This window comes from Puntigrus tetrazona, chromosome 14 (assembly GCF_018831695.1).
Source record: "Puntigrus tetrazona isolate hp1 chromosome 14, ASM1883169v1, whole genome shotgun sequence".
Taxonomy (NCBI): domain Eukaryota; kingdom Metazoa; phylum Chordata; class Actinopteri; order Cypriniformes; family Cyprinidae; genus Puntigrus; species Puntigrus tetrazona.
In genome coordinates this window covers 7,831,833-7,854,375 of record NC_056712.1, presented here as the reverse complement: position 1 = coordinate 7,854,375, position 22,543 = coordinate 7,831,833, and the positions used below count along the sequence as shown (strand labels likewise).

Below are 22,543 nucleotides of genomic sequence, written 5' to 3'. Positions count from 1 at the left end.
TTACAATTAAAAATGGATTGAAAGGTTTAGAAGCATAAAGTGCATATGCATATGCATATATATATATATATATATATATATATATATGAAAAAAAGTTAATTACGATTTTTATTTATTTTTTAAATTCAGTCACAGTAACAAAAACAAAAAATCAAAAAATAAAAATTCGGTTTGTTTTGCAATTTCATCTAAAAAAACAACAACAACAAAAAAAAAAAAAACCTTTAAGACAAACTTGCAGTTTTAAGAAAAAATAATAATGGTGGAAATAGGCTTCTATACATTACATTTTATTTTAAATATTTTTGTAGAGAAGATTCATTTAGTTATGTAATTTTCCTTCAAGTAAATCAATCCTTATTTAAGAAGGTTTAGATATTTACCGGAAAACACAGAAAATAATTTCTTGCACCAAGTGGCTGGACATGTCACAATGTTACAATTAAGCATGTTTTCAGCGTTATTATAAGCGTTTTAATCTAAGTGTCCTACAATGGATTTAAAGTCAGCAATCTACAGCAATATTATATAAAATAACCTGGATTATTCCTATAAATGCAATATAAGAGACGACTGCATAACATCATATATATATATATATCGTCATATATGTGAGCTGGCAGTTATGTTGGCATATTTAGGCGACTGTGAAAGAGTTGAGTGTTTACACACAAGTTAAACACTCCAATAACAGCTGCAGAACAAATCTCCTGTGGTGAGACATTCATAGGAAAATGTTGTCTGAGAATGTCATATTCCATTCACATTCTCCAGCCTGTATGCAAAACAAGACCATGCAGAGGAAACCATGATTACACACACACACACACACACACACACACACACACACACTATCCCCAGAGCCAATGATAACAATCTCTGAACAAACATCTGTAATGAAGCATGCGGAGCAATAGAGAACACACACACACACACACACACGTTACCAAGCAGGTGTCCAGTGTGAGCTGTGATAAGGACAGCACTGAGTCTGTTGGGAAGAAAAAGTCGTTATGGGTGCGTTTGTAGCTTTAGGTGGTGAGTTCCAGACAGATGGGATCCTAGAAACCTTTACATTTAGAATATAAAATGATAGACGCTTCTATTACCACACTGTGTCTAAACAGGTTTCAAACAGTGAGTATTTTTGTTTGGTTGTTTTCTTATTAAAATGGCACGTGGTGATTAGTTTATCGGAAAATGTTACATTTTTAATATACAGTCTTGTGGATTTCAACAGCTGTCACAGTTCATTGTTTTACCACAGCATTTATAAAAAAGTATTTTTAGAAAATCTCGTATTCCAGGGGCCCGTTTCAAAAAACAGGTTTGCCAAATGAGCTAGGCTTATTAAGTCTTATTTTGAATTTTATATAAAAATACCAAAATTGGTTACAAAATTAAGCAGTATTTTCATTTTTTGTTGTTTAGGCAGTAAATAAAAAAAGTGAATAAATTAGTATTTTTCTATTTTGCATCTCATATATATATATATATATATATATATATATATATATAGATTTATGAATGTATTGATACTGTCTCATATGTTAAATCAGGATGCATTTACTTTATTTTGAAAATAGTTTATTCTTTAAAACGACAAAAGGACTGCCAGTGTGGTCAAATATTTTTTTCTAAATAATAATAAAATAATTATTATTTATAATAAACAAAGTATGTAAAAATAACAATGATCATATTATTATTACTACTACATATTAAATATTATATGAAAAGTGAATATTTTTTATATAATATGTTTTTAATACATTTTGTGTTTGGGCATCAAATAAATTCATATTTTTAAAAATAAGTCTTAAGATGCCATTTTACATGTCAGTCATGTATATATTAATTTTCCAATGTTCTGATGTGTGTAATGGGATAGCAGACAAAATAATAAAGCATTTAAAAGGGTTTGTAAGACAAAAATATTAAGTAGCTTTTAATTAACTATAAAAAACAAACAACAACAAAAAAACAATCACCTGGTTAAACACACTGACATTGCTGACCACCAGTGTCACACTAACTAACTGAAAGATCGAGTCTTCTGACACTTTGGGATCACGAATGCATCTCAAACTCTTCTGCATCACATAAAAGAACATCTGAAGATGACGTGTTTCCTTTTAGACGTGTCACATGAGCAGCTGTGTGGTTTAATTAACTTCTTTAATTAGAGGAGAATGAGCGAGAGACACGTTATAGAAACGGCCCACATAATGACAGATTCACATCTGAACCGCCTTCACATTCTCCTGGCTTTCATCTAGTTTCATCCTCTGCTTAGGATCGTTCTGTTGTTTCGATGCAAAGCTAAATTTAAATGTAATGTCATTTTTACTGCTGCTAGTGTGTGTGTGTGTGTGAGAGATTCACACTGTCTGGGTGTAAGAACAGAGCAGAGATAATTATCATCAGGGTAACGAACCTAAAAATAAGCAAGTCTTCACGCAGTCTGGAGGTGTTGAGCTCCCCCCTGAGGCAGAGCGTGTGACTCTGTGTGTGTGTGTGTGTGTCTAACATGATTAAGTGTGTGTGGTATTGTTCCTCCAGCAGCAGTGTGTGTGTGTGTGTGTGTGTATATGTGTGTTGCTCTTTTGGTGGGATGGTTTGAGGGTGTGTCCTGCCCCAATGTTTGTGAGCTGGACAAAAGAGGTGTGTGTGTGTGTGTGTGTTTTGTGGACATCTGGCACACAGTGTGTTTCTCTGTGGGCTCTATGAAGTGATCTTGTGTGTTTGTGAGTGCTGGGCACAGGGTGTGTCTCTGTCTCTTTGTGTGAGTCTGGCTGTGCGTCTCTTTCATGCAGGAGTCAAGAGTGTGTGTGGGGTCACGACATGGCAGATGTGTGTATATTGATGAACAGCCTAAAAACAAGACACACTCACACCGGCTACATCTTCATTTGCATACTATATGTCCTAAATAGGTTACAAGATTAGGATGTGCGTGCCAATTTATATAGCACTTTTAAAAAAGTCAAAATGGAATTTACGCATGTTCTTTGACCTAGCATGGACATTTAATTTGATCTGATACAATTATAATCAGGTTGTGAAGAATTAAAATTAACAAGGTTTCTGAAAACATCTGTATGGAATTTATCAAATATGGTGTTTATTTTGACTAAGATACATTTCCTATTAATGCATGATTTGAGGAAAAATATTTCAATTAAAAAAAAAAAATATATATATATATATATAATAATGTTTATGCTAAATATCAAGTATGTACTTTCATCATCATCATGTACTTTCATGAGCATCATTTTGGCAAGAAATATGTAAGGCCTTGCTTGGATATTTTTCTGAATTATTTGGGTTAAATTCTATGTAGTTTCCACGTCACATATGTTACACATAATATGCATATATTTGTATTTGTATCTTTGTAAGCATGTGATTAAGCAGCAGCTGCCATCTGTCGCTCAATATCTCTCTGATTGGCTGATGAATCATCATGCAGAGGGTCAGGGGTCAGAGGTCACAGGGTGTCCTCTGTCTACACACTGCATGCCTAAGGTCTGTATAAAGGCATCTAAACTCCTTGTGTGTGTGAGAGAGAGAGAGCGAACTCATCCATATGCAGAACAAAAAAGTGGTCAGAATGGGTGTGTGTTGGTATGTATGAGTGTGTGTGTGTGTGTGGCATATGTTGAGGGCTTGAGTCACAGGCGCCATGTGTAGCTCCGTCTGTGTTGACTACATAGTCAGCTCCCTCCTAACTTCTTAGGCACGTCTCCAATGGTTGTAACACCGTTCCACAAACAAGAATACTCCAATGATGCCTCAGCATACTGTCTAGGTAGGGAGCCCACTAGGTTTTGGAACAGAGCTTGTGTGTGTGTGCTGCTACATAAAAGCTAAAAATACAAAAAACAGCACTGATGATTCATGCTACACGCACATACTGAGATTTAGACTCGATTCCAAGAAAGGAACAGTTTGAAGCTGAAGAGAGATACAGAAAGATAGGGAATGTAAGATGGTAGTAGAAATGGCCTGATCGACGAGAGGAATGAAGGGGGCAAAAACCAGGGAGACTATGTAATGGAACTAAATACAACAGATAAAAAGCGCGGGAATGCGGAGGCGGAGAGAAAAGAGAGAGAGAGAGACAGACATTATTGCCACATAGAAGCACATCTGGATCCATTCAACGACAGATCCACACACACACACACACACACACACACAGAGCACTGCATCTAAAATATAGTAAAAGGAGGGAAAGTAAAGCACACACTACTGTGTGCAGTTCTGAACAACATCTAAATATGCAAAAATATACATATTTAGCATTTTTCTTTGCATTTCAATTCATTAAAAAATATAATATAAATAAAATTTTTATGAGAATATATATTAAAACGTTATTTATGTTATGTAAAAGATTCAGTGTCACATGATCCTTCAGAAATTATTCTAATTCGCTGCCAGGAATATATCCTGCTCATGAATGTTGAAAACAGTTGTGCTGATTTTGAAACTGAGATGCATTTTACCAGAAAATTCAAAAGAACTAGTTATTTTAAACAGAAAACATTTATAACATCATCGTCTTTACTGATGCTTTTTTAAATACACACACAAAAAAAAAAATCAGACCCTGAACATTTTGACATTTTACCTATACATTTAATAGATGCTTTTATTCAAAGTGCATTCAAATGACACATTTGATCATGCTTTTGCTGGAAATCAAATACTTGGCATGTGTGTGTCCTGATTCTATGCTTTTCTTGTGTATCAATTCACTATGGTAACCTGTAATATAGTGATTTTATGCATTATGCGTTCCCTCAACACCAGCAATCCCTGCACATGATAAACCAACTTTAACCTGACGTGTGTTACCTGCTTGTCGTGGTGCTCTCTTCCTCCTGAAAGCAGCTCCAGACTGCAGTGCCTCCAACAAACCATCCATGATGCCAGTCTCATCGTCTGAAACACACAAACGCAACATTAAACACACGCATAACGAACATTACACATATATAATACTCTCATTGCTATTCGAAGCACGCAAAGTATTATTGGTACACGTGAAGTTTTACTTCTGAAACACACAAAGAATCTCAGAACAACAGTCTGAGCCACAGTGACATCAGATGAGAGAGGAGCAAAGGATCATGGGAATGTAAACATCCTCCGAGAGACAAGTTAAAGCAGATGGCGCCCCCTATCTTTCACACACTGATGCATTAACCTAGATAACAACTGAACCAGGAGCAATACTGTACCACACGCACGCACACATACACACAGGGGAAGGATAGCATGATTTGAAAATATTTAATAAAATAAGGTTTGTGTGCACATGGTTTCAATCAGGTCCTCTCCATGCAACACAAGGTTAAAGATTTATGGTCTAATTTCCCCTCCTCCATAAACACACAAACACCAGCACACACCTCCCCCACACACACACACGCAGAGCTAGACTCACTGTAATCCCTGCAGCCAGATGGTTTTGCATCTGACCTGACAACCTAAATCTCAAACACACACACACACACACTCGCGCTGAGAGCTGTCTGCAGTGCACACACACCACCATGAGGTGTGGTACAGGAACAGCACACCGATCTACTGCTTTTTAGAAATTACATATCGCATCAGTTAAATTTTTTCAAATTAAGATTTACTTTTTATAACACATAATAGATCTTACTCCTCTTTTTGCTGTGTCCATCAAATATCATGGTCACACTCTCCTGTTTTACAGGAGTTTTACAGTATGCTGGTGGATCAAAGTGACAAATATACATGTAACTTGTCCTTATTTAATGAACCCACGTGCTAAATGATCTGTAATTTAAATGATTTTTAATATTTGTAATATTAAATGATTTGTAATTTAAAAGTTTCTTATTTTACACTATTACTATGCTATTTTATACTATTTTATTATCTATTATATTTTATTACTGCTTATTTAATATAAAAAAACAAATACATATAGTATATTATGAATTATTACCTTTTTGCACCCATTGTATTCTGCTACAATGATGAGCAAAATTCCTTGTTTTAACTAATTAATATAAATTAAATTTTATATATACATAAACGCTGTTAAATGTATAATGATGATTTACATAAATCAGGGTTGGTTAATAAAAACAATAATTCATTGTAATTTCACATCCATTCAATTTTAAAAACAATATGTTTAAAAATAGAATTAAACTGCAATTAAATAATATTTAGAAATGCTTTAGAAGCATTTGATTTTCAGTTCATGTTAACCAATGTAGTTACACGGCCTGTTTCAATAGTAAAAATGTAGTTTGTTTGTAGTGTAATGTTGTCATTTAAAGGCAGTATTTAGGTGGAAACGGTGTCATCACACAGTTCAGCCCAGACTGGTAGTGAAGCACAATAACTCCCCTCACAGACACATTCTGGATGAATTTCTTTCCTGTTTTAAGCTGCATTAGACCATAATCAGCAATTAAAGTCACAGTCTTTCATCTGAAGATTACAAACACATGAGCATCATCAGGACACAGACCAATCACACCGCGACATCTGTTTCCACACACATCTAGTATCTAACACACAACACTGACACCTATTGACCATCCCCACTAGCTGCTGTGGTTCAGCGTTGTATTGTGTGTGTGTGTGTGACTATCGTGGGAAATACTTTTAATGTGTATTACTCTCAGGGTTTGCCTGCTAAACTACAGATAATGTGTGTGTTTGAGAACGTGGGAATGTCAAGGACAAACATTTCAAATATTTAGCCCTGAGAGTTTCAATGAACCCTCTGTGTGTGTGTGTGTGTGTGTGTGTGTGTGTGTGTGTGTGTGTGTGAGAGAGTGTGTATACAGAGTCATATGTAACATACACTTGTGCAATCCGAAAAAAAAAGAATGTGTGTGTTGCATGTGTTTTTACTCAACTGACATTCACCGTCACCTGTATGCAAATCAAATCTCATAAGTTACCAAAGTATTTAGTCGCTTTAAACAGTCTGATTGTGATTAGATAATAAATGACACTTGTTTTGTTGTCTAATTAAATGACATCCAGACATTTTTCAGTGGTTTCAGTCCAGATACTCTCCTGTATTGCTGTTAAACTGATAAGACTGATTTGTTAGCTGCAAAAGCAACTAAACTTGTTTAAATGCTGTTTTTACAGAACTTCACAAACTGCTATTATTGAAACTATTAAGAAAGATTTTTGTTAAGTGAAATACAATTTGAGTATTGGAAGAAAACTTAAAATTAAAACTTAAAATTAAAATAACAGATGTGGATTTGGCAATTAAAACAAAAATTAAAAGTTATATTATTTTTAAAACTAAACAAAACATAGCTAAACAGTAGCATTAAAAAACAAAAAAACTAATAAAAAATAAATACAAATATCATAGCCACATCATTAATCAACTTTAGTCAATTCCTAATTTACACAATAACCACTTTGATTAGCAAACTAACAATAAAAACCATTTTTGCAGCATTTAAAAAACTTAAATGCTATATGGAACATTTATAAACATTTTTAAAAAGGTAAACATTAACGAACAACTGCATTTTTAATAACTAGTATTAATCGATTAATAAATTATGTAAATGTAATGCAATGTTAACTCACATTTGGTAAAGAATTGAGAACAACAAATGAGACGTTTTCTTTTTACCATTGTTTTTCTATCATCCTCCCTCAAACGCAAACAGGTCTGCAAAAATAATGAGTGGAAATTTGGAGCCCCAAAAGTTTCAAAGTACAGCCAGGCAAGAAAAGTAGGTCACAGAGAGAGAGAAGAACGACACACACACACACACACACACACACTTGTGGTTTACGTGAACTCTCCATAGGTGTAATGGTTTTATACTGTACAAACCATATTTTCTATTGCCCTACATCTAAACCTACCCCTTACAGTAAACTATTGGCATTTTTGGAATTTCATAAAACAAAGTATGTGTTTTTTAACCTTTTGTTTTATGGGGACACAGGAAGTGTCCTCACAAACAATGTTTATGCTGTAGTACACATTTGTGTCCTCATAAAGCACAGATGTCAGTACACACACGCACACAAAAAGAGAGAGAGAGATAGACATAGACACACATGCAAAAAGACTGCTAGAGAGACAGCTTATTTATTAGATCTAATGCTGTGGCCCAATGATTTCACGTGATCCACGTTAAATATTGAGTGTGAATCAGTGTGTGTCGTGAAAAAAAAGATGAAACCGTGTTCACAAAGGGGACGTGTCAGGAAAGAGAAGCCGCTCACAGGAGAGCTGGAGATGGTCTGAACCTCACACAAAGTCCATGTCATATTTCACTCAAAACCACAAAAAGAATAGAGAATAAAAGAAATTATACTTGAAAATTATTATAATTGAAAAACGAAGTCGTCTTGTTTTGAGGAGAAATGTGACCTGGATGTGTCTAACACACACACAGTGTGAATCTTTACCATCGTTGATGTTGGGAATCTGTCCAGCGTTCATTCTCTTCTGTTTCTCCTCTTTCTCTTTTTCCGCCTTCTCTCGCGCCAGCTTGGCTCGACGAATCTTCTCCTCTGCTTCTTTCCGTTTCTGGTTCTCTTTCACTGCTTGCTGTAAAACAGACACGCAAGTTACGTTAGGACCTCAAGATTTCTGATTCAAATCTTCTCGTGTTTGCTCAGCTGAAGGAGAATCAAGTTTATAAAGTGTTGATGAAACGGAAAAGTGTGTGTGTTTTGACAGTGTCTGGTCCATTTACGACAAAGTTTTGTCTAGACATACTGATATTCTGTTTTAATATACTAAAACAGACTGAGGACTGAACCATCTGCAAGGTAAATATTGGTCATATTTTCAGTACTGACCTGGAACATGTTCCTGAAGTTGTTGAGGTCACCGAAGAACTCTTCTGGACTCATTTTCTTGGGGTCGAACACAAAGTACTTGGCCAAATCCTCGTACTGCTTCTCCATGTTCTCATGCATCAGCTTGAGCTTCTCAAATTGCTCCCCAGCCGTAGCTACAAAACTGTACACAACTTTGTCAAGAAAAATCACACGCTACTATCATTCACTGCGACTCACTCACGTAGAGCTCGACATTTACATTTATACTGAAAAAAAAAAAAAAAAAAATAGACTAAATGCATTCAATTAGCTGTTAATCCCCTCATCAAACATCCTCCCGAACTTCCTCAATGAATTATCATTCGTGAATTCACGACATCATGCTTGTTCTGGAAGCCAAACAGGATGTGATATCACAATGGATCGCTGACAATGTATTTGTTTTTAGCATTATTGTTTGAGGAAATGACTGTGGAAACCAAAGTGACACTTCCTGTCATGCAACAGGCCCAGGAGGAAGTAAAGGATATGGTCATTTTCTCCACGAATTTGTCTTTGTCGCTCTGTGGAGGGGGGAACGTCTCAATGTCTTTCTCCAGGTTTTTAATCTGTTTTCCCATCTGATCTAGATTCTTCTGAAGCGTCTCTGCCGACACTGAGATTGAAAGAGAGAGAAAAAATTAGGAATATAAATAAACTTTGTTCAACCAATTTTCATTGATTCAGAAAGAAGTTTCTTCTGCTTAGAAAGGGTGCAATCATCTGATCAAACACAGTAAAAATCTAGTATATTACTACACTTGAATATTCATGTTTTCTATTGTAATATATAAATAAAACTAAAATGTATTCCTGCAATTAAAGTTATTTTTTTAAGCATAACTACTGAAGTATTCAGCGTCACATGATCTTTCAGTAATCATTCTAATGTGCTGATTTGCTGCTCAAGAAACATTATTTTTGGTAAAAACAACTTTGCTTTATATTTTTGTGGAAACTTATATATATTTCATTTTCCAGGATTCTTTAGAATTTACAGCTTAAAAAAAAAAAAACTGCATTTATTTGAAATCATGTCACTTTAATTAATCTTTGTTGAGTAAGAAAAATAAATCTTATTGACCAAAATATTTGAATGCTGATTTATATAAAAGAACAATTGATGAGGTTGAGACAGACCTTTGCTGGCTTTCTCCACGTGGATGAGCTCCTCTGGGAAGGTCATGACCTCTGGATATTCCTCCTGACACGTTTCCGCCAGGAAGTGCAGCAGAGTCTGTTTCTGATCGGCTGATTTAGTGTCTCTCAACTAAACACACACACACACACACACACATTTGTTTACAGCCAACGTTAAGATTCAGGCATCACACACTTTCCACAGGAAACAGGGCCCAAATGGTTGTCTCGCTATATTTTAAAAGCTAAATAAGAGGCACAAATCACATGTTCTTTAGAAAGATATTATTAGATACGTGAGACAAACTATTAATTCACAGAAAATGGAGTAGAACGTTTCTTTATGGCAATGCAAACAGCATTCGTCAAACTCAGTGCAGATGCTGGAAATCACCTTGCACAGGTAACTGATGCTGAAGCCGAAAGCTTTGGCGTTGCGCGATCCTGCGTTCATGAAGTTTCCCAGCAGCAGTGTGATCTCCAGCAGTTTGGAGAAGCTCTCGCTCTTCCGGAGCTCCTCGCAGGCGGCCGTCACGGCCACCACGTCCGGCTTGACGTTATTCACCTGCTCCTCGAACTGAAGTCTGAAGAGGATGGAGGTCAGACGGGGCTTCAGGCGCTTCACTGAACTGATCTAGAGAGAGAGGTACACGCGTATCTGAGCGGCTGTGTGTGAAGTCAGCCCCTGGGCCGCATGCAAAAAACAAACTAACAACAAAACAATTGTTCCGATTTGTTGCTTATTATACCACAAAGTCTTAGTCTTATGTCAATTTCATTATAAAATACAAACAATAAATGTGTTTTTACGCTCTATAATTTGCATTAAGATAACTATATGTGCATAGAATATTTGCAGCACAAAATAAACAAATAAACATTTAAATGCATGTTGAAAGCCTATGTTTTATTGTTGTTTTTCGTGTTAAATGTGAAGACAGACAGGTTGGGTGCCACAGGCGGAGTATAGGTGAAACTGGCACATTGACTTTCAAATCACATTTTTGACTTTATTCTTAAAATATTATGACGTTAATCATATTTAGCTAATAAGTTATTAGTTTTTCAATGCGGTGCTTAAATGCTGCCGTATGCTATTTGTCCTGCGTGCAAATCTTAGCACAACGTCCCTCAAAAAACAACAACAACACCACGCACACAGTGAGGAGATATTTGAATTTTTGAAATGAGATTTTTGAAACTAGTGCTTTCTGAGTCGCAAAAATTAAGTTGAGATCTCGACCATCTCTTCATTGGAAGCCTTTATAGACAAACGTCTTTACGGATTACATTTCTTTTGTTCTCGATTTGAATTATTTCAAACTCATTTTGTTTTAAATTAGTATTTTAAAGTGTTATATATATATTATCATGCCTGCGAGGCGAATATTCACTGACTTCTGGACAATTTGGTTTGTTTTTGTGCTCCTTCTCAAGAGAGACAGCAGAAAGCATATTCAGTTTTTTTTTCTCTTTATTTAACAAAAAAAACACGTGTTTTATTGTTGTCCCTCACCTTTACAGGCAAAAACAACATTTTTACAGGAGTGCTTGTAAGGGTTTCTCTCACCACAACTCCAAACTGTTCGGACTCGGCCAGCTCCTCGTACTCGTCTTTCATCTCCGACAATGTGTTCATCTGTTCCTGCTCCGGCAGCAGCTTCAGCAAACTCTGAAACACACAGCAGTCTGTTTAACACAAGGTAACTGCTCAAGAAAAGATAATGCCAGTTTTACTGTTTGTGTCCAGTAAACATTTTGTTTTGGCCACCAAAACTTTTACGAATACAGTTCGGCGATTCGATAAAGCTGGTCGCACACGTTCAGAGACATTTGCTTTTCTGAAAAAAAATGTTCTTCATTTTAAGATTAAGGATCTTCAAGATATAGTCTTAACATCAAAACAACAAATTTTACACATGGTTATTATTGATTGAATTCTCTTTAATTCAAAGTAAGTTGTTTTCCTGCATGCAAAATGAAACGAGTCAGGCTGGATTGCTTTCCACCGAGAAAATCCACTGAACGTGACTCTTTCATACCTGCACCATGTTTTCGTTGAGAACTTTCTCGTTGACCTCCAGGATGACATTCTTCATCTCTTCATAAGGCATTCTGTTTGAACCCAAGAATATAGCTGCAACACACACACACACACACACACACAGATCTGAGTAAACAACACTATAAATGAGGTTGTTAAACTAGTGAGATATTTCACATGTGAATGAAGGTTCATGCTCAGCTGTTACTCACAGAGATTCTGGGATGTTTTGGAGTCGAGCACCTTCAGCTCCTTCACCTTCTTCTTCTGAGCATTCTTCTTATCCTCTGATGCTTCTTGTTCTTTTTTACCTAGAAAATAAAGAAAGGGGGTAAACACTCTTGAGTATTTGAGATATCAAATGATGATGTTTCTTGAAGACTGGACACATCTCTCTGTCATACACATTATTTCACTTCATAGAGATTTATCAGCGTACAGTGACATCAGTGTCCAATTTTATTTGCCATACTTTATCTAGAAGTACCTAAACACCATAATTGTCATACATGCAGTATACTGAATAATGTTATTTGTACTTTTAAAATAACATGTTGTAACAACATAGCGGTGTCATTTTAGTATTGTTTGATTTTTTTAAATTAACATTTTAAGATTATTCTCAGCAATTTTGTGGTTTAGCAGATTTTATTCATTTTTTTATTTCTACGTTAATTTTATATAACTGTATATAGTTTTAATAATTGTATTATTTTTTATTTTGTTTAATATTTATTTAGTTTTTAATATTTCTCACTAAAACTTATTTGAGCTAGTTGCTAGTGTGACATTAATATTCAATATTTTTACCTAATATTCATATTTAATATTATTCCAGCTTTATTTTAAAGAATAAGACTTTTTATTGTGCTATATAATAATAAAATGTTATCTATTTTTGATATTTGATATTCCATTTTAAAATTTTTATTTCTTATTTTCTATTTCTATACTTGTTTCTAACTTTAGTTTTTTGTATTTAATAACTTTTAATAACTACAATATCAACTAAATCAAATGACTACTTAAATGAAATGCAAAAAATAAAAATAAAAAAATAAAAAGGTCATACACAAATTTGTTTTACTAGGCATGACAGCTGTAAAAAAAAAAAAAGTATCGTATGGCTCAAAATTACAAAAGAACAGACTTGGCAAAGTTTTTAGGAAGTATCTAATATAGAAAAGAAAAGGATCTTTGTACACACATAAAAACATGAGTGTGCTGGTATTTCTGTTCTAAAGACAGACTGTGAGGAGCAGGAAGAGGTCAGAGGTCAGGTCGAGAGTCAAACGTCCAACAGCTTTAATGAAACGTGAAGACTGAAGTTCACACTACTTACGAGCCTCCAGAGAAACCCCACAGACACACACAGCATCAGATCACCATCAGCTTTGTGTGTGTGTGTGTGTGTGTGTGTGTGTGTGTGTGTGTGTGTGTGATAATCACTGAAACACACAATCAAGATCAGATAAACATCCTCATCTCTATCTGCAGCCTGGCCTGTAATTCTCTTCCATCCTCTCACGCTCATGTCTGTATTTTATTCTTTCTCTGAATAGTTTCACTCCTCCATTTACAGGCTGATTTTTTCTCTCTTTGTACCTCATTTCCGAGCAGTACATTCGTGTTTGGCATCTGTGTGTAGTGTATTGAGTTACAGCAGCATATGGAACCGCTCAACAGAGTGAGTAGCTCTGGATTACATTACACACACACACACACACACACACACACACACACACACACACTCACTCTCGATTTTACACATCAGGTCTTAATGGCTGCTCATGTTCACTTATGTAAGACACACAGGTATAAATGCACTGAAATTCTAATGAGGATTTACATAAAAGCAATTGTTTAGATATTAATCTAAAATTACCTGACCTTTACCTGATTAAAGAATCATCAAAAAGTATAGTTAAATTCTAAAGTTCTAAAACAACAACATTTTAAGTACTACTTTAGATTTTTATTAAGTTGCTTTATTTAGCTTTAACAAATTATTTAATTTTTATTTTATCGTTGAGAAATTCTAACTAATTTAAATTAGTGACATTTCTAATTAAGTTTTGTTTATATATAATTTTTTTATATTTTTTTATTTATTCTATTTTGTTATAATAAAATGAACAGGGAAAAATATGTAACCTTTCAAAGGTCATAGACATTAGTTGCAGTTTAATACGTAACTGTAAAAATGAGTTCAGAACTCAGAATTTCCAAGAATTTGCATTTTGAATAGTTTATTAGAAATCACATTTATGTAAATAAACGTCTTACTATGCAAAAGAAAGAAGCTTAAATTACAGGCATCTTGAATTTATGACTAAGGAATAATAAAAAGAAAGCAAATGCTAGACAGAGAGATAGCTATACTAATCTATGACACGTTATGGCCTGAAATCTCAGTCAGTGGGTCAGTGTGTGATTGATTCTGCTCTCAGCGAGAGCCCACACACACACACACACACACACACACACACACACACACACACACACACCCCTCCTATGCTACCCACTGCCTGCGATTCATAAAATGGGATCTGCGTTCAAAATGGCTGCTGGTCTTCTTTCTCTCTCTCTCTCACACACAAACACACACACATAGATGAGATACCAAAACTCATTTATGAACCAATGGTGCCTCTTCAGGTCGCAATGAGAACTGCAGCACAACCACAGCACATCTGTGTTACATTAACATAACATTTCAGAGTGTGTGTGTGTGTGTGTGTGTGTGTGACACAGCACAATCAGGAACTATCAAACACAGGCTCTTTAATGTTATTGTTTCTGGACTGCGTTGTAAAACTCCCGCTGTCTTTTGTATTTTTGTATTGCCTGAGGTCTTTTCATCCATTCAGGCTTTTATCTTCCTCTCATGGAATCCAGTCTCAGTACACAGCTGCTTCATACAAAAGAGCACCGACACACACCTTCAATTCAGCACATATCATTTATCATCTCTGCTTTTTTCTCCATAAAGACAAACATGACTACAGACAAAACTAAAGCGTAAAAGAAAACTTGCAACACATAAAATATACAGTATTATATATTACACATATAGTAACATATTATACTGTACATTATATATGCGTATACACACCAAAATGACAAACAAACGTTTTTAAAGGACGTATTAGTTGCATTCAGCTCACTTCTTGTGATAAACTATAAATCTTTTAATTCCATTAACACACACACACACATTGATGTTTATTTCTGTAAGTGTCCAGCTGTTTTTCCACTTCTGTGTCCTGTCTGTCTCTTTGTCTTTCTTACATGAAAATCAGTTTCTGCATATATCAGTTTAGTGTGAAGCACAGACATCATGTCTGCTGTTTCTGGAACTCCTGATCTCATTTTAAACACACACACACACACACACACACACACACACACACACACACACAGCCGCTCTTCTTTTCCCATACAAGGCAAGAGTTTATGCGAGTGGAAGGTCACAGCGAGAGACAGACAGACACGTCCAGCATGTTAAAGTGAACTCCAGCTCATCAGCAAACCACACACAAGCTCAATGCAATCCACTCGCACAAAGAGAAACTTTGTTCTTTCATCTGCCCCTCTTTCATTAGAGTATTTTTAGTTTAAAGTGCATTGATGACAGCCTCCTTTGTTCTGTGGAAGCTTATGGTGGAGCGCCAGCGCCTCTAGTGGACGAACTGACGCACTGCAGCACAAACTCACACTCAACTTCTTTCAAAACCCTAAACTTTACCTTAGAGGATTTGTTTTTGAAATCCGTATTAAAGTTTATGCTGAATACTCAGCTAGAACTTTATCTAGTGTCTATGGTACAGACAGTATTGCACTGTCGACATAACTTGAATGTTTCTTATATTTTAATGAAGCAGATGGAAAAGGTAGGAAAAAATTTAAGATGGGAAAAAAACCCACGCTTCTTTGTGGAATGGATTTAGTGTCTTGCAGCAACTAGTGAAGGATTTCGCTCTGTTCCAACATTCTGAGAATGTAATTTGAAACAGCTAAGTGTTTCATTACACATTTTTAAACCCAAACAAGCATATTTACAGGCAAAGTCTTTAAGGACAGAGTGTTTCTCCTCCTGAGACAAGGGGAATGTACTTGTCAGCAAGTAAACAAACTCTCCATACTTCAGTAATCTAATAGAAAAAACTTGCTGGTTGCAGGAATGCAGGGAGTTCAACACAAAGAAAGAATGAGAAGAAAGAGGGACAGATGCTGGAGAGAGACAGAAAGAGAGCAGGTGGTCGTCGTTTGGGGCTTTAAATATAAAACACAGCAGCAGCTGATGAGAGACGCCGTCCCTTTAAACTTTAAATGTCCATGATATTGTGTGTGTGTGTGTGTGTGTGTGTGAGTGTGTGTGGGGAGTTTCCAGGGCTCTGGTTGCTGAGGGTAACCTCGAGCTGAAAGGGGCCCTTCATCCTGTTTTTGTGTGGAAAGGAAGGAATGAGAGCGGAGAGAATGAGGGGGAGTGAAGGGGTGACTCAGTGCCAGATGGCAGGGTGTGGTGTGACGGGGGCGGGGTGGACCCACAGGAAATGGGAGGGGCAGACAGAGGGGGACGGGCTGTGGGCGGGGTTTGGAGTGTGCTCACTTGCGCACCCCTGGTGCATGAACACTGCAAGTGCAGGGTGAAAAATAATAAAAGATGATATATTCAACAGATATTACATAAAATAACAACCAGAAAGTGCAAAAGTGACAAAAAGAAAAAGAAAGAAAGCAGCAGCAGCAGCTTGAATATTAAAAACATTCTGAATACAGTATGATATACAGTATTACACCGTATTCAGATTATTTCTTTAGATTTCAGCTTTTTTTGTATACTTAAAACTAAATGTAAATTACAATGACTGAAAAAGATTATAATTTGTGAATGTCATTGTCTTATCAGCTAATAAAGACAAAAACAAAAAAGTATACATTTATAAAGATATCTGATAAAAATAAATGTAAACTGTTTCAAAACTGTTAAACATTTTTTTTTTTTACATAGCATGTAAATATGTTATATAAGTGTACATAGATTAAAATAAAATAATAAATGGATATAGATTAAAAAAAGTAAATAAAAAAATGTTGAAAGAGTAAATAAGTATTGAGAATATAATATGGTACAAATGTATTTAAAAATTCATAAAAAATGCTCATACAGTCAAATAAACATAGCGAATATTGTTTAAAGGATATTTAAAGGCAGAAATATATATTTATATACATCTTGTACATTTACAGGAAAAAAAGTATTTGTTCTAAGGATAGTTGAAAGTTATATATTCAAACTGCATTTGCTTAATATTTTTAAATGAACAATCAACATTTTATGTTAAAATTATATCAATGTATAAAGAATGCATACATACAATAAAAAGCATACATTGTCTTTTATTTTATTTTGTATATATAAATCTATTTGTGGTGTCATACTGCCATCTATTGGATCAACTGTGAACTGCAGCATTTCACTTCTAAACATTTAGACTGATTTATTACAGAAAATTAACAACTGACAAGAGTTTACCAATAGAAAAAAAGGGCTTCTAGCGTGAGATTTCAGATTTTCCTCACACACAGACTCGTTTATTTCAATTAAAGTGTGTAATTACGTTCAACAGTCTGTCAAAGGAAGGCGAGTAAGTGTGATAAAGTTGTTTTTGGCATATAAATGTTAATGCATTTTCTTGACTGTGACATTGGCACTAAGTGACCTCAGGAGAGAAAAAGTGTGAGTGCGTGCGTGTGTGTGTGTGTGTGTCCTAGGCTCCTCTGGCCATGAAGGTCTGCAGCAGTGACGCACAAACACAGTACGACCTGAATTACTGATCAGATAAACACACACACACACACACACACACACACACACACACACACACACACACAGAGTGGTTAAACACAATCATATTTTAACTCCCAGGAATGTGAGGATAGATTAGAAACGTACTACACATACACACACACACACACACACACACAGTGTAATGATTTTAAATCAACGCTCCATCCGCTCACACACAGACCCACGTCAAGATTTACTACAGCAATTACAGCAACCTAATTACACACGTGCACACACACACACACAAGTGTAATAAGCGAAACTGGTCTATGACTCAGTCAATCTGTCCCTCCTTCACAGCTCAGAGCTCCAGGGAGCCTGCAGGACACACACACACACACACACACTGGATGTTGAGAAGTTAATAAGATGCTGAGGTGACTGTACGCACAAATATGAAGGTCACACACACACACACACACACAGAGGAGGAACAAAACACATCGATCCACATCTGTGCAAATACAAACACACATTTCAATAAACAATTAAACGCACCACGCGCACTCAAGGACATCAATAACACAGATCTATCTAACAGGATTTAGTTTGGTCAGTGTGAACGCAGCAGATACGGGAGTGTGTGTGTGTGTTAATAGATCAGTGTGTATTTCCAACATGTAATTACACACACTGACAGCTCTTAAACAACAGCTGCTACAACTTACACTTCATCAATGTCACCGTGTGTGTAAAATGAACAATCTAGTGTGATGCTTGATAAAAACACTGCCCTCTAGTGACTGAATGAGGGAAAGAGTACAAATAATTCATTAAAAAAAGCATTTAAATGCAGTCTCACTATATATTATGGTCAAAGTCTCGTTATTAAACCATTAACTATGACTTTCGGCTTATTAAACTCATAATTTGCTGTTAGGTTTCGGTATTGTGTAGGATTAAGGATGTAGAATATGGTCATGCAGTATGTACATGCTTTATAAGAATTAATAAACAGTCAATGTGTTAATCTCTGTTGGTCCCTATACCTATAAGTAATATCTAAAGCATTTAATAAAAACCTGAAGCAAATGATCTGTTTATCTACATGCCTTGTGACAAACATCAGACAATCATTCGATTCGTTAAATTATGGAATATTAAGATATGAAATATGAATTAATATTGATTAAGTTTGCTAATTTATTTGGAAATCTCTGCATTAAAAAAATCAAATCAAATCAAACAATATAAGCATACATGAAATAGTGGTACAATTTATTTTTTCGGAATTTTTTGACGAACAGAAATAAAAAAAAAAATGATATGGTTAAAAACGAATTATTCTGTAACATTATAAACGTCTTTACTGTCACTATTCATCAATACAATCGTTCAATAAAAAATAATAATAAAAAATGCATTATGTGCAGTTTACATGTTTGCACACAGCATTTTAAAGTTTAGTGTTAATTATATTTAAAAATAAATTGCTAATCAAATTAAGTTTGTTGCTAGCTGTAATGCAAAAGGCCTCCCTGTTTAAAGCATAAGCTGAGGTACATTTTCCCCCCTATTATATTTGAATTTATTGAAAGAAATAATTTTTTCAGTGAACAACAAAAAAGTTAACTTTTCTTCCCCTGCTGTGCTGTGTCGAAAACATACAGAACAGTGACGTCAAAACCAAACTATCGTATTTGAGTACCATTACACTTCTAGTGCACGCACACACACACACACACACACACACACACACACACACGCACGCCTAGAGATATCAAACACACATGCACACAGATCATCTTCAAACTCTGTAGCTGTGTTTGTTCTTGTGAACATGCTCTGTCTCTCATTCTCTGCTTTGGGCGAGACTTCAGGCATCTGATCCAAGCAGCAAAACCAAACAGAAATGCCAACAAAACACACACACACACACACACACACACACACACGCATATACTGTATACAATCACAAGAGACCAGCTCAGGGTTTGCCCTACAGAAACACACAACACAATTTCTGCTTTCTCCGTCGCACACATCAAATGTCACTTCAAGGAGACTGTAAGTGTGTGTGTGTGCAGAGCCGGACGTAAGATTTCCAATTCTGAGACAAACCAAAAATGTCTGTCTTAAAGAGACAGGTCACATAAAACCCAGTGATTTACACGAGTTTGGTTTTCCAGAAAACACAAAACAAGATATTTATCGGAATGTTCACGTTGCTTTTCTCCGTATAACAAGATGACGACAGATTTCTTTCTTTCAGGTGATCTGTCCCTTTAAATAATCACGTCACTGTGCGTGTTATTTATGCCTGTCATAAAGTCACACACATTCTCTTTTCGTGACGTTCCCTGTCCGAGACAAACACACACACACACACAGACACACAGCCAGCATGCCGTCAGCCAGCTCCTAAGGGTCTCGCTGTGATGGTTTGGTTTGTTTGACCTCTTTCTGTGCTGAGTTCACAGTGGACCATCCAATTAAAGAAACCAGCGCCGCAGACACTCACACAACCTTCAGAAGCACATTATCTCTTATTCTGTCTTTCTCTGTCCATCCTCGAGGGATCTGGCCTCCTTCACTGGCCATAAAGGATAAGAACATCACTACTAGAGAGAAAAGAAAGAAAGAAAGAAAGGAGGAGCGCTTCTTGGCTAAACTGACCGTCACACACATCCGCTGTATCATATGATGGATTAAAAGGATATTTCAGCCAAAAAGGTCATCATTTATTCACTCTCATGTCGTTTCAGTTCCATTTGATTTTTATTATGTGGACCATAAATTATTTTTTAATAGAATATCGTGGTGATTTTTAATTTATTCATCTATTATTTAAAAAGTCTGTTCACCAGGGGTTTTAATTACTTGCTTAGAAGCACATTTAAAACCATAATATTCTGAAACATTATTGCTATTTAAAAATAGCAGTTTTCTACTTTTCTTCTGTAGCTAAAATAGTAGAGAACGAGGCTAGCAACAGCAAGGCCATGGGTTTGATTCTCTATACCTGAAATGTAGCATACTCCAAATACACAAACCTCACAAGCGGAATCATGGGCACTAGAGTGTGTGTGTGTGTGTGTGTGTGTGTGTTTGTGTGATAGCTGTAGGTTTAATATCGCCCCTGTCAACTCACCAGAGCGGAAAACAAACCCACCATGATTTCTGACCAGGCCAAGCCAGGGGTGCATAGAAAACATCATGCATGCATGCATATAGTACACGTGTTCAAACACACACACACACACGTCTCTAGAAGCACTGAAAGGATGCAATCATTTATTACATGAACATGTTATTCACGTTTAACCAAACACACATCCGCGCATCTTAGCATCCGTCAATCAGAAATTCTAAAACGTCAGCAGAAATCCTTGCTGGGGTCCCGCTTATTTGTGTGTGTGAACTAGTTTAGGACTGGTTAATCTGCTCAACATAGTTCAGGTTAAAAGAGTGACAGATGTTATATTCCTAAGATCTGCAGGGAAATCAATGATTGAAGTAAAACATACCAGATGCTCCCACACACACACACACACAAGCGAGATCCTCTTTCCTAGGATTAAGAACTTACAAACATGCTTAGAAACACAGACAAAAGAAATGCTGGCAAAAATATTAATTTTGTGCATCAATAATACCTATATCACCAATTTGTAACAATATACATATATATATATAATATTTTCTTTGATTATGTTATTTCTTAAAAAGTATTTGCTGTTTGATATTATGGTCAATATTAACAGATTATTTATATATATATGTATATAATTAAATATAAAAATACTTTATATACTGACTAAAATAACATTTGTTAATATTATTATATAATATTATTAATAATATTAATATAATATGATTTATAGTTTTAGTATAGTTATTTTTCTTCATTGTTATGCAGATTTATCATTAACTAAAACTAAATTTAAAACATTAAAATGGTTAAAAAAATCTGCTAAAAAAACAACAACAAAAAAAACCCCAAACAAACTCTAATTAAATTAAAAAAATATATATTTTACTCAAAACTTTTAAGTTGCTGAGGTAATAAAAATAACAAGACACAATTACCAATTAAAACTTTAAAAATGAAGACAAATCTGAAAATATGATTCAAAATATGAATAAAATTATAATAGTATATCAAAGATACACTATTAGAAAAAACTGTTTCTATTAAAACTCCAATGAAGAATGAAGAAGAATGAAGACGTTAGTCAGAAAAATAAATGTGATCATCTCAAGTTGATCTAACTAAACTGATAATTGAATTAAAAAAATAAAAATAAATAATAAAATAATAATAATAATAGAAAAACTATAATGCTGCCTCATACCAATATGGCTGGCTGGTATGCTCCTAATCTTACCTTTAAAGCAAAGAGCACAGTTTAGAAAGCCACAAACATGAATGAGACTGTGTGTGAGACTCCTGTGAGTGAGATCTGACCCTGATATGAACACACACACACCGACTCTGACGCTGCGCTGAAGGTGTGTGAACTACAGCTGCGCACCTCATGTTGTCCGTCCGTGAGCCGTGTGTGTAGTCAGTCGTCACACACGGGTGAAGCACAACTCTCTCACACACACACACACACACACACACACACACACACACACACACACACACACACACACACACACACACTTCAGAGCGTCTGTCAGCTTC

At 35.5% G+C, this 22,543-nt stretch overlaps 1 protein-coding gene across 4 annotated transcripts in view; it reads right to left on the bottom strand.

Moving 5' to 3' along the window:
* Positions 1 to 22,543, bottom strand: part of LOC122357594 (protein diaphanous homolog 1) — a 96,209-nt gene that overhangs the window by 2,382 nt on the left and 71,284 nt on the right. For 3 of the 4 annotated variants that reach the window (XM_043257009.1, XM_043257010.1, XM_043257011.1), the window contains 9 exons: positions 12,272 to 12,370; positions 12,058 to 12,152; positions 11,586 to 11,687; positions 10,410 to 10,649; positions 10,016 to 10,145; positions 9,367 to 9,491; positions 8,855 to 9,019; positions 8,459 to 8,600; positions 4,868 to 4,954 (listed from right to left, as the gene is read on the bottom strand). In XM_043257009.1, the coding sequence (XP_043112944.1) occupies positions 4,868 to 4,954; positions 8,459 to 8,600; positions 8,855 to 9,019; positions 9,367 to 9,491; positions 10,016 to 10,145; positions 10,410 to 10,649; positions 11,586 to 11,687; positions 12,058 to 12,152; positions 12,272 to 12,370 (1,185 nt within the window). Of the gene's footprint in view, positions 1 to 4,867; positions 4,955 to 7,543; positions 8,331 to 8,458; positions 8,601 to 8,854; positions 9,020 to 9,366; positions 9,492 to 10,015; positions 10,146 to 10,409; positions 10,650 to 11,585; positions 11,688 to 12,057; positions 12,153 to 12,271; positions 12,371 to 22,543 lie in introns of those variants that run through there. The other variant, XM_043257012.1, reaches the window with a different exon arrangement.